The sequence below is a fragment of the Diabrotica undecimpunctata genome, chromosome 10 (genome assembly GCF_040954645.1).
Source record: "Diabrotica undecimpunctata isolate CICGRU chromosome 10, icDiaUnde3, whole genome shotgun sequence".
NCBI lineage: Eukaryota > Metazoa > Arthropoda > Insecta > Coleoptera > Chrysomelidae > Diabrotica > Diabrotica undecimpunctata.
In genome coordinates this window covers 73,349,955-73,364,196 of record NC_092812.1, presented here as the reverse complement: position 1 = coordinate 73,364,196, position 14,242 = coordinate 73,349,955, and the positions used below count along the sequence as shown (strand labels likewise).

General features: G+C 31.8%; 1 protein-coding gene across 1 annotated transcript in view; it reads right to left on the bottom strand.

Annotated features, from left to right (window-relative positions):
• Positions 1-14,242, bottom strand: part of lbk (leucine-rich repeats and immunoglobulin-like domains protein lambik) — a 43,428-nt gene that overhangs the window by 28,771 nt on the left and 415 nt on the right. The window contains exons 2-3 of the mRNA XM_072546706.1: positions 14,098-14,241; positions 3,333-3,476 (exon numbers count right to left, since the gene is read on the bottom strand). Coding sequence (XP_072402807.1) covers positions 3,333-3,476; positions 14,098-14,241 — 288 coding nt within the window. The remainder of the gene's footprint in view (positions 1-3,332; positions 3,477-14,097; position 14,242) is intronic.

Genomic DNA, 14,242 nt, shown 5'->3' with positions numbered 1-14,242 from the left:
CAGGTGAACCTCATCTTATTTAAAATTTTTAATTTTTATTATTATTAATAATTAAATAAAAGTAATTATATTAGTGTTGAATTATATTTTTTTCTAGATTGACCCACATAGCCTTCGCTCAGGGCCTGTAATTGTATATTTAACATTTTTATCAGTGACATTTATACTTTCATGGAATAAATAAATAAATAATATAATTAGTAAATAATTTGAAACTATAATGAAACAGATATGTATAAAGATATCCACTGAATAGGTAGATATAGCTATGTTATGAGCTAAAATTGTTGATTTAGAAGGATCATTGACACTTTTATATAAGACATATATTGCATATTAGGCCAATTAAGTTAGATTTGTTACTCGACACAACTGTATAGACGGGTTTGACAGTTGAAATGTGTAGTATGAGATATTACAAAAAGACTCATCTAGGGATTCATCAATTTTTTAGTGGAAATATGTTTAAATAAACAATCAACAACTTTTTCACGAGAAAAATACGTACAAAATTAGATATGTTAAATTAAAATAGGATGATAAACTTTATTTTAATTAAATTTATTTGTTTATAAAAACAACATGAGTAGCAAAAAAATATTTGTGACATAGATAAAGATTAACTTCACATGGTATGCACGTCGTCGACACCTTTTTAGCAACGTTTATGGTCTGTGCACGTCCATATTTCATAGCAATAATCCTGTAACATGATGAACATCTCCCAAGTTTTGTTAGGTCTGTGAGACAATGGTCCATTGTTCAAGAAACAAGACATTTTTTTCTTAGATACTTCTGTGAATAGTAGATGGGCGTTTACTGCTGTGTTTGTTAACAACTGAAAAATAATTTTTCGGTATCACTTAATCCCTAGAAATAAAAAAATAATATTATGTTTGGTCTTTCGGCAAATAGTAAAATTTTACAAACCTTTCCGAATTGTAGATGCATATGCTGTTTTCTGGTCTGACACATTAATAAAGTATTTCTGGTATATCTTTAATGGTCAAAAATAATACATATCTTTTGTCATCCTGGTGCCTTTAGTAGCAAACTAATACGCACCCTGATGCGCATCGCCCGCCTTCTTGCATTTTATTCAATTTTCTATTGGCCAAGAGGTCCGAAAGTCTCATATAAATATTAAAATGTCTTTAAATATGTGATTATTCGGATCTTAAGGCAGTCGAAGTCGGTCCTTTACGGACTCTCCTAGAGCACTTCGCTCTAGGGGCTCTGCTTGTTTTCTTTTAGACGCTGTGGCTGAGTCTTTTCTACCTACAAACCTGAGTTTTATTTAACCTTAACAGTTATAAAACAAATAGATCTTGTCTTTTTCAAGACAATATCGAAACATAGAGCGTCCGGAGTGGTAATTTTGATGCTATTTTTCCAAAGTATTACCCTTCCGGTACGACACTTTTATCCTTCCACTTGCCTACGATTATGTTTGTATTGCTCTCATTTCACCCTTTTCCAATGCAGAAACCACATGTGACGGATTAAATTTCCTTTTGGAACGTAGAGTTCCGATTAAATGAGTATTAGCTGCATTCAGTTGCTGAGCTAAAGTAATGCTTGTGCAAAAATTGTCTGTTACCAATGTTCTACCACTATTTAATAGCGGTGCCATAAGTTGCAACACTACATCCGTTGCAACACTTGTATTCCCTGGTCTAGTAGATTTTCCTCCATACAATTTTACTGCATATGTATATCCACCATCAGCATATAGTTTGAACAATTTGAGTCCATATTTATGTCGTTTAGGGGGATATACTGGCGGAATCCAAGTCTGCCCTGAAATGGTATCATCAATTCATCTATACAAACATGTTCCTGTGGAACACACCATTTTTGGAATTTTGTATTCATTAGTATTATCAATGCACTTATTTTGTATAACTTGTCATCTTTGTCATAGTTCTGCATGAAGCATCAGCAGCATGAAGAAAATGGAGAATAGATTCCTATCTATTTCTGATCATTCCACATTGCTTACTAATGACATTTTTGTAGCGAGGGCTTAGTAATGAGGGATTTTATCTAGCCCCATCCAAATCGTCAGTCCAAAAAAATATTTTAACTTCGTAGAAGACAACTCTTTTCTTTGGCAGCCAAAGAGTGTGGTGTAATTTTTTCATCAACAATACCATCAATTATTTTTTGTTCCAAGTATTTGATTCCCTAATCAGTAAATCTATAACATATTGGTCAACAAATAAACAATAAAATTCAATAATTGGTGTAGTTAGTGTTGTTAGGTGTTCCCTGATAGTGGAATCTTGTACTGGGTTAAATGTAAATTTGTTTAGTTTATCCATATTAGGAGTATCCCATATGAGATGTGGATTTGGTGTAGTAAGCAAAACGTCAGCTAAATCAGAGTTTGTTTGATTCTACACAACTGGACTCATCTTCTAACATAACCTAACTTTATCATCAGTACTTGTACAAGGAATTGGCTCTTGAATTTTGCTTGACATTTTGACCATTTTAGACTTATTTAAATTGAGCTTAGTGCATTTTCTTTTACATGTCTCACTAACAGTTGCATTGTTACTATCATCAGACTCACCACTACTTTCTTCCAATTCATAATTTTCATCATATAAACTATCACCACTATCTTCTAAAATCAGTTATAAATCTTCTTGTGTTAAACCTTTTTTTGGCATTATAAAATCAATATTACAACTTAAAACACTTACACAACAACTACACGCGTAATGTCAAAATATAAATATTTATATATCCTTAAAATTCAATTCAAAATTCATACATTTAGTCAAATTATCTAAACCAACCTTAGACATTAGCTCATTTTTCAAACATCTTTTCAAAAAACAAATTAAATTTCGCAAAAACTATTCAGCCAATCTGGCCCAGCTTTTGCACAAAATTCAAACACGATAAGACTCTTAAGTTTAGGTAAATTTAAACAAATTTTAATAAATAATAAAAAAGTTAATAACAATATTCAAAAATAGAGATTTGTTGATCATCCGTTTTTAATTTAGCATATCTCATTTTGCATTTTTTTTCTGAAAAAGTTGTCTGTTGGCGTCAAATCTCTACATAAGACAAGTTTTTTTTAAGTTATGTGCAAAATAATAGGTTGGGGGTTTGATTGTTTAATTAAACATATTTCCACTAAAAAATTGATGAGTTCCTAGATAAGAGCCTTTTTTTATTATCTCATACTACACATTTCAACTGTCAAACCGGTCTATACAAAAAAAAAAAAATATATTATGACAAAAAAATTATTATTTTTTACTAACTTGATTGGTCTACATATTTTTAATTTAAATAAAGAACTGGATACTTACAATTTGTCAATTTCTTTGAGACCATAAAATGAACCATCTTTAAGCTCTCTTATAAGGTTTCGTTTTAACTTCAATGTGCTTAGATGTTCAAGAGTTTTAAAATTTAAAGCTTCAATCACTTGTATATTATTACGATTTAATTCCCTACAAAAAAAAAGACAAGTAAAAACAACATCAATCACATTTATACCAATTAGTTACATATTTTTATATACCAGTTTAGTAAGAGGGTAGGACCTCTACAAACCTGAAATTTATATCAATTGATTTTGCTTCAGTTACTGATTAATGAACAAACATCAAAATAATCTAGGGAACAAAAACAAAATGCGAGATTAAAGAAGGATTTCAAATAATTTATTTCGAATATTTTTAATAAAAAGTTATAAATAAGTGTCCTGAATATAAATTAAACATTTTTTCTTAGAATTATCGCAATAGCTCTTAACAAAATTAAAAGAGAACTTCATATTTTGTTGTAAAATGCGCCTGCCCAATATATCTCATACATGCTCAATTGGATTTAAATCTGGCGATTGTGCAGGCGATGGTAAAACCTCAATTTCATTATCTTCGATGAATGTTCGCACGACCCTGGCAGTATGCGGACGTGCATTGTCGTGCATTAATTGAAATTGGGGACCAGCTTGTTGTGCAAAGGGTACAAGGGGTTGGAGAATAATATCACGGTAATCTGTTACATTTAAAAACCGTTCCAGACAAACAAGATTGGCTCTTCCACCAAGAGTGATGCCACCCCATACCATTATACTACCACCTTGCTATCTATGAACCTCCTGCATATTGGCCAATCGTTCCGCATTGCCAGATCGTCTCCAAATTCTTGTCCGTCTTGTATATGGTGCAAATCCAATCGGGACTCATCTGTGAAGAAAATAGAGGCCTACTCACGTCTTTCTCTGGATAACACAGGCACTCTCACAGGTCTTCGAGCATTTAACCCTACTTCATGCAGTCTATTTCTAATGGTTTGGCCACTTACAAATATTGATGGGTCTCTTGCAGCCTCATTTGTAATTGTGATGCAGTTATAGTGCGATATCGCAAAGCCTGCAACGTAATAAAACGGTCTTCAATATGGTTTGTTATCTTTGTACGGCCTGGCCTGTATGACGTTCAGCAACATCACCAGCTTCTGTGACGATTCATGACACTTCTGTTCGTGTGGAGAACCTCAGCAACGTCTCTTTGACTTCTGCCAGCTTGACGCATCCCTATAGCACGCCACTGCGTTTCGCGATTTAAATGATGTCTCTCCATTATTGGCAATTGCAAAACTAGATAAAAATCTATATAGACATCGAAAATCAGGTACCATATTGATGTTTTGTTAAATTTTTTAGTCATTCTTATCAGGATTACCGTCAAAGTTGATACAATAATCGACAAAACAACAAAAAAGATTAAAAACGTAAATTTACTTTTGTATTTGCAGATAACATTGATTTAAAGCTATTAATAGAGGTGTCTCCTAGATTATTTTGATGTGTGTACAACGTTTTTATTGGATGTTCAACATTAATTTTTATGTATTCTGCATTTAAAATACAGTAGAACCTCAATTATCCTTGCGCGCATTATCCGGACTGCGGATTATCTGTGCTATGATTTGCCATTACTTAAATTGGATTTTTGAGATTTTATCGAAATAGAGTCACCGTTCATAACGGAGACCATCGCATCGTATCCTCGCCTAGAGCATATCATCGTACTCTTCATGTTCAAAACGAGGAATCTTCCACTGGTATCGTTGTTGTCTCTTCGTATTTAAGTCAGTGTTTGTTGTACGTTTGCCGGCAGTATGGAATGTTCATCGTCGTCAGATGAGGATGCTATTCTTTTCGAATCAAATTTAAAAAAATGGTGTTCTATGGAAAAGAGAAAATACAAAGTTCATCCTTTAAACAAAAAACGAATGGAAAATTTCACCACCTTTTTAACAACTTCAAAAAGATAAACGTCGATTTGTTCAGTATATAAGGATGGATATAGAAACTTTTGAGTATATTTTATGCAAAATCGATAATGCTTTGGATAAAACTATGCCACGCCAATTTCATTTGAAGAACGGTTAATGGTAACAAGAAGGTATGTATTAAAGCTTTATACAAAATATTAAATATAAAAAGACAGTAGGCCAAAGTTACAATTTTTTTATTATTATTGCTTTTAAGTTAAAAAAAATTACCACAAATATTTAATTAAAATTTGGATAATTCCAAGCTTGTGAAGTTTGCTGAATTGATGTTTTGGGCTTTGCAAACTTGTGTTGTTAAATGATACATTTTGATAATTCGGAATACGCTCCGCATTTATAGTAGACGTGGAAGGTGTTGGAAACACATTATTTAACAACTGGAGTACATTGATTCGAAAATAAATTTTTGTTTTAGGGTCCAATACCCTAACATGAGGAAGTAGACAGGCCAAAACCATTACTGGAAATTCAAACCAAGTCGACGAAATGTACACGTTATTTTAACAAAAATATATACGATTCCTTTAAGTGGTTGACAGGTTGTAAAACTCTCTCGAGATTATTTTGTTTTCCGTGTATATTATTTAGTGAGAAGTGAGAAAAACGCGTGGAAGTGTAGTACGGGTTACTCAGATTTAAATAATTTGCACAAATCTATAAAACGACACATTTTAAGTAAAACGCATTTAGAAGCAGTTATAAAAGAAAAGACTTTTTGCAAAACACGAATTGATCACGCTCTAGATAATCAGCTTAAAGTTAGTCACCGCATGCATAATGAACAAGTAAAAAAATGTTTCCTTGGAGAACATGAAATTAGTTTCCGAGTGCATAATGAAAATTCTTCTTCTTCTTTAAGTTCCATCTTCTATCGAAGGTTGGAAATCATCATAGCTATGCGGACTCTGTTGACTGCCGCTCTAAAAAGTTCTGCACTACTGCATTCAAACCATTCCCTTAAGTTCTTAAGCCAGGATATTCTTCGTCTTCCCACATTTCGCTTTCCTCGGATTTTGCCTTGCATAATAAGTTGTAATAATGCGTATTTTTGCCCTCTCATCACATGTCCTAAGTACTCAAGTTTTCGTCTTTTGATAGTTAATATTATTTCCGCCTCATTTCCTATCCTTCTAGTTACTTCCACGTTTGACATTCTTTGAATCCATGATATTCGCAGGATTCTTCTGTAACACCAAAATTCAAAGACGGCCAACTTATTCAGATGGACTTGTTTTAGTGTCCACGCTTCCAAGCCATAAAGAAGAGTAGAGAACACGTAACATCGAAGCATTCTCAGGCGTAGTTCTAGTCTTATATCCCGACAACAAAGAAACTTTTTAAGTTTAATGAATGATGCACGTGCTATTTCAATGCGTGTCCTAATGTTTTTGGTTTGGTCTACATCTGATGTTATCCATGTTCCTAAGTATTTATAGTTATTAACACTCTTAATTGCAGTATCTTCAATAGTCAGTTGGATATGTGCATGTGCAGATTTAGTCATGATCATGCATTTAGTTTTCTTTAAATTTATCTGCAGTCCGTACTCATGACAGCGTTCATTAAGGCGTTGCATTACGTTCTGTAAATCATTGTTGATATCCGTCATTATTACTGTATCGTCTGCAAAACGTAAGTTATTCAAAACTTCTCCATTGATAGATATACCTTCTATTGAGCCTAAGAGCGCTTTTTGAAATACCGCTTCACTGTAGACATTGGAAAGTAGTGGGGACAGCACGCAACCCTGACGGACTCCTCTCTGTATTTTGATATTTTGGGTGTACTGGTTGTCAACACTTACCTTGGCAGTTTAATTCCAATATAAATTAGATATAATTTTCATATCACGACTGTCAATATTTTTGCTTTTTAATATATCTACAAGCTTTATATGTTGAATCTTATCAAATGCCTTTTCAAAGTCTACAAAACATAAGTACATGTCCTGATTCATGTCCATGCATCTCTGAGCCAGCACATTCAAGCCGAACAAAGCATCTCTTGTACTCATGCCATTTCTAAAGCCAAATTGTGTGTCACTAATTTCATATTCAAGAGTTTTAACAATTCTGCTGTGAATTATTTTCAAAAATGTTTTAAGTGTGTGTATGAAAATTATGAATCTGTAAATAAAGGAAATATTGTGGTTTTAGCAAATTTTTTATCTGAATATGACGAACTACTAAAAAGTCATTTAGATCAATCTACTGTATTTCGAGGTCCTCGAATAGGATACAAAACAATTTGATCAATTCTGTGGCAAATATTGTTCTGCAAAAAATCAAAGAAGAAATAAAAGAAGCACAATTTATTTCCATTGTTCTAGATGAAACTACAGATATCGTCAACTTCGGTCAATTGTCAGTTGTTCTGCGTTACATCAAAAATAATGGTGAAATATAAGAACGATTTTGGGGATTTTTGGATATAACTGCAGATAGATCGGCAGCAGGTATATATAGACATGTTTGTAATATAGTTGAGGAACTGGACTGTGGTTCCAAACTTGTCGCTCAAAGTTATGATAGAGCTGCCGTAATGGCTGGGCACCTGGGAGGACTTCAAACCAAAGTTAAGAGGTTTCAAAATGCAATTTTTGTGCACTGCTTTGCACACAGGCTAAATTTAGTTCAAGCGCAATCAGTCGCACTCAATAAGACTTGCAAAGTACTTTTCCAAACCTTGAGCGGAATGGCTGCTTTTTTTTTCTAAATCGTCCAAAAGGACACATGCTTTAGATGTCATTCTTCAGAAAAGGTTCCCTCGAGCAGCTCCCACCAGATGGAACTACAATGGGAGGTTAGTAAAAACAGTTTCCCAATATCTTCAATCCCTAATAGAGTTATTTGAAAGCATTTTGGAGCATAAAGACCGTTGGGACCCTGAAACTGTGAATTCCTCAAGAGGTTATTTGGAATTAGTCAAACGAGATTTTGATTTTAATTTTTTGCTTTAAGTATTTTCTGAAATATTCCCTTATACAGACATTGTATTTGATGTATTGCAGACTAAATCGAATGATATTGGATTTTGTATTAAAAAAATTAACGAATTCTAAGTCCAAATCAATAGACAGAGGGAGCAATGTGGCAAAAAACTTGTGACCTCGAAGAGATGGAACCCAAGAGAAAACGCATTAGAATTGACGGTGTAGGCGACACAAAAATATCTTATAATCGACTTTTTTGTGAAATAATAGATAATATTTCCCAGCAGCTTAAAGAAAGATTTAAAAAACTTTGTGAGTTAAGATTTGTGGAGTTATGCAACTTCAATAAATATGCCAACTGTAGTTTCCCGGAAGAGGCTTTTAATTGTCTAAAAATACATTATGCAAACTTTTTTGACATTCTTTCCCAGCATTCCCAACTGTGCGTTTTGTATGCTTCCCAACACTCTGTACAAACTGATACTAGTTCTAAAATGCTGACATTTCTTAAACAAACTGAACTGGATGAAGCATAGACTGAGGTTTCAAAATTATGTGACTTAGTGATAACAATACCTGCTACAAGTGCGTCTGTAGAACGAAGTTTTTCTGTACTAAAGCGGATTAAAAACTTTGTCAGAAATTCCACAAGTGAGGAGAGGCTAGCTAACTTAGCGATTTTATCAATTGAAAAAGAACTTATTACAGAAATGTCTGAAAATCAAAGTTTTTATGAGTCTGTCATAAACGAGTTTGCCAAGGTTGACAGAAGAATAGAGCTGCACTACAAGTAAAAAGGTTAGTAAGTCTTTTTATAATTTCCTTTAATTTGCATCCCTTTCTTCAAATGTCACGGCACGCCACTGCTACCGGCATATCATTCCGTAGTTTAGCACATTCTTTTCATATGGGAAATAGTACAGTGTATAATATTATAAGTGAAGTAACATAATGTTTGTGGAATGTTCTATCTGATATCCATGAACAGAGTGATGGCGAGACATTCAGGGCGTCTGCTTTCTATAACCATATTGTGCAAAGCACACTTAATTTACCGGATAATAGTCCTCTTCCAGGCACAAACTTGATTTTGCTTCATGTCATAATAGCTGACGAAACGTATCATTGGAGAACCTATTTAAACCTTATAGACAGAGAAATTTTTAACAAACGTTTATCCCGGGCTCGGCGAACTGTAGAATGCGTTATTGGAATTCTGAGAAGTAAGTGGCAACTCAAAGGACTTATGAACTCAAAGAATGTCAAACGCAGAAGTTATAGAAAAATAGGAAATGAACCTGAAATAATATTGACTATCAAAAGAAGAAAACTTGAGTAATTAGGCCATGTTATGAAAGGACAAAAATACTCATTATTGCATCTTATTATGCAAGGCAAAATTCGAGGAAAGCAAAATGTGGAAAGATGAAGAATATTGTGGCTTAAGAACTTGAGGGAATGGTTTGAATGCAGTAGTTCAGAACTATTGCATAATACAATAATTGATAGAGAAGGTATGGAACACTACCTCAATTTACAAATGAGGTTCAAAATTTTCAAGCCAGACATTTTGCTGCAGGCAGACCAGCTGACTTAAAACATATTTTGTACAATAAAGAGTAAATTAATGTAATCTAACTTAAACTAAATATAATCGTAATATATAGGTTAAATTTTTTATACAAATAAGATAATTCTGTCAATAAATAACGGCAATAAATGAAGAAAAGAACACTACATTCTTGTTTAGAATAACTTTGAAACAGACATTTTACAAATACTTAAACCACTTTTACTGCAGTACAGATAAAATGTGTTTGCACAAAAATTTCCTCATATCATTACAGCATTTGCGGACCACGGTTTCTTCAATATAATGCTATTGTGGTGATTTTTATACAAAACTTATCAACGTTTCTTTGTCCATATTGCGTTTTGATCGTAGAGTTCCATGGTCGAGGGTCGAAAAAATACCAAGCTCAAATACTATGCTCTATGTCCATGGTCCGATACCTGGCTCGAAGCTGTGCGCTGCGCTTGACAGTGAACGCTCGCATTTTTAAAGTAATGCATTTATTTTACCTGGCGATAATAATATGGTACGATCCTATGGTCGGCGCCTCGTTGAGAGTGCCCACTAATTCAATATCGATAGCAAATATGCTCGGGGAATCCCTGGAAATCATTCACTTGTCATCTGCCGCAGCGTGTTACGCCGAATGTCGCGCTAGAGAAGAGTCGCTACTCTACTATATTCTAACACATGTTTCCAAATCCACGCACTTGGCGCCGTGTGTGGGCGACGCGTTCAGTTTTCGTGGAAATTTTTCATCTTGACGAACCTTCTGCGATCTGCCATTTCTGTTATGAGTGATGCTTTCTTGGTAATGGTCTTTATGCTAAAGATCCCACAATAAGGATTTCCCACGGTAAGCATCAATAAGTCTTATAATATTTTCTTCCGACCACTCCATTCTTACCACATATTTATATACTTAGACGCGCCACAACCAACACACCTTTCGCGATCTCGTCCAAATATTTAAAAGTGTTTATACACTGTTTTTCAACAAACGCTTTGATGGTTCGCATGTCATATTTGTTTCTACATCTAGAGGGCCACCTGTTTTCAGATATTTAACACATGTCCTACTCAGAGGCCGGTGACTTTTCTTAACGTCAGTTTGAATAATATATATTGACTATTTTTGTTTTTTTTTGCGGCTAATTACGAACACATTTAATTATTGCATCTTATGAGTTAGTTCTCATATAGGTAGTTTAGTCGTCAAGAAGTAACGAATTTTTTTAGCAAGAACATAAATTCAAAATCAATATTGAGAGTTCTTAGGAGATTAAGTAGTATGTACGTAGTATGATTTATTCATGCAGAAACTATGTAATGTTATTAACTTGTTAAGTATGTTAGTAGATGTAATATTAACGTTAATTTCAGTATAAACGAAACAATGGCCAATTGTATTCGCTCAGGATGCAGTAAAATATTGATCTAATTATCAATTTTAATTAATTTAATTTGGGTATTGAGTTTATTTTAATTATTTAAAAACTGCAATCTGTTTTAATTATAAAATTATTGATGAGAATATTTGTCCTCTTCTTTTTTTTAAATTAAAATATATTTGTTAATAAATTTATTTTTGAGCATTAATAAATAACTTTTCGAGGTTTTTTATTGTATTTTTGTAGAGACGATATAAATCAATATTTATTATTTTTTCACTTATGTTTTTTTTTGATAAAGAAAATTACATATTTTTCTTGGATTTTCATATACAATTTTTTAATGTTTTTTTATATTCGGTATTATTTTTTGGTAATTATTTACTAAGAGGGGTTTAATTTTCCTTATGTTCGAGAGTGAGTGAAAGACAATGTCAAAATATAAGCTATTTGAAATGTTATTTTATTCATGAGTGTGGATGCTTATGATAGTGATAAAGTTAGTTTTCTGGTATTCTTTTTTGGTAGGTAACAAAGAAAATATCACGAAAATTTTCCAAAAAGTAACAGGATTTGTGAATGAGGCCTTTAAAAGGGGAAGCTTGATATTTATAAGTACTTGACAAGGCCCCAATCTATTCAAAAGTTGTTTCTAACTTAGTTACATATTATTTTTAGCTTTTACTGTTTTGCTTTTTAAAATGTAATGCTTTAATATTTCAGATGTTGGTATCCTAAACGGGGACCAAGTGCCAAACACAAATATAGGGATATACTGCTATAAAATATAGGTAATGAACAATTAGTGAATAGTTCAGTGAAGAAAATATTAAAACATGACAAGCAACGATGAAGAGCATAATATGCTGCCCACCCCCACTGATAAAAAGATTTATAATCTTAAATTCACATGTAATACATGTATAATTTCTACAAAAGTTGCCAAACTAGAGTTTTTGCAGAATAACTCTATAATTTATTTGCACACTATAAGTTTTATATTAGCTCATCCCTGACTCAATATAAAGTGTAAAGTTTTTATTGAAGTGAATACTTTTAGTATTAAAACCAATTCCCTCTTTTTATTAATTTTAATTTTTAGAACTTTTTGACATTTACCATATTTAAAATTTTTGTTGTAATTATAACTATACTTGATTCAACAAAAAAAGTAAGCAACTTGTCTTATTTACTTATAATAAATACAAAATTATTATTTATACAGAAAATTCATAAACTAAAAACTGTCATATGATACCATTTGATTTAAAATATTTCAGAAACAAACAAAAATTAAACAAAATTCATATAAATGATAATAACAAGATGTATTTGACATTACCATATTATATTTGATGATAGTATATGGGAACATTCTCAAAGCTCAATAAAGACAAAAAATAACACAGCAACAAATTTTTAATAATAAATGAAAAATTTGACAAAGAATGAGAAAGCTGCATTAGCACTAAAATAAAAGCAAATAAAAATGATATATCAACAGTTAAATGTTGAAACATAAGTCAAAAATTTACCATTTTTACATTTGAGGATTTGGGTTGAAAATATTGTTTTGAATATTCCTGCAAAATCCTAGATTCATGAAAACTACATATTGTCATGTTTCTTCAAACTAATAGTTAAATAAACACTAAGACAGAAAAAATATGTACTAAACATTGAAGTTTTTTCACTCTCCTAAAAAATTTAAAATTTTTACTTTCGAGGTTATGACTTTTAACCATTGATATGAAGAATTTATCATGGAAAAGAAAAGATATTATTAACTGTATTGGAACTGATTAAATCTATGTGATTCATGAAAAATAGCTCAAAATTTGCAATTATATTATCCAGATGAACTAAAACGTGCAGAGGTATTAAAAAATCTACTGATTTAATATTAAAAATGTGACTTAGCTTAGGGTTAAACAATAACATAATTACAATAAATAAAACATCAGCAAAATGTTCAAATAAAACAAAATTTTAAACTTTCTCCACATCACTGTGAGTTTAATCCAAAACAGAGTTAATTTGAGATGCCATAAAAAACTAGAAACAAAAATATCACCTTTAAATTTGCAGATGCAAGGATTATTTTAATGAAACAACAGAAAACATTTCTACAAAAAAGTTTTTCTTTTACTATTTAAAATATTTGAGACTTGTCTTGATTATTAATTTATAGACTTAAGTTTATTTTCTTATTACAAAATGATTGTATATTACTTTATTGAAAACTCGCAGTAACTTAAATCTAACTTCATGGTGACAATAATGCATTGTGATAAATATATAATATTGAATAATTCCTCATTCATCATCTGAATTAACCACTTCAATTTATTTACTATCTGATAAGATTACACATCTATCACTGTCATCAGCATTTATAAGAATTATTAAAGGTATAATTGTATTATACAGTTTTCTTGAATCACATGATTGGTACATTTTCTTCTCTGGCCACTAGCAATACCATTTTCAAGAAGTTCAATAAAACCACATATCCCAAGCCTCATCTCCTTTAGACAAGTTCTCAAATAAGGTTCAGATATAAGTGAATTATTTCAAAAATTACAAATTTGGATAAATATATAATTTATTCCTTTATTGTGATAATTATATTAAGACATCCAATTTGAAAGTAAAAACATTACAGTCTTAATTTTACCATTTATGTGATACCTTCATTGGATATTGAAAACAATAATTGTGCTAAATTTACAGATTTGCATTAGCAACTTTTCATCTATCACCTGAACTTTTCATATTTAGATATTTTTTTCAGGCATGTTTATTGTTTCTATTACAAATGAACTTATAATTGCTTATTGCTTAGTAAATTATAATTAAAAGTTACTTACAATATCCTCAACTGACTTTGATACTGAAATACATCTTTTGGGATGGAAGAAATGGCATTCTTGTTTAAAGTAAGTTCTGTTAACGCCGAGAGACGTTTCCAATTGACATCTGTTAATTTCTTTATTGAACTGTTTTGCAAATTCC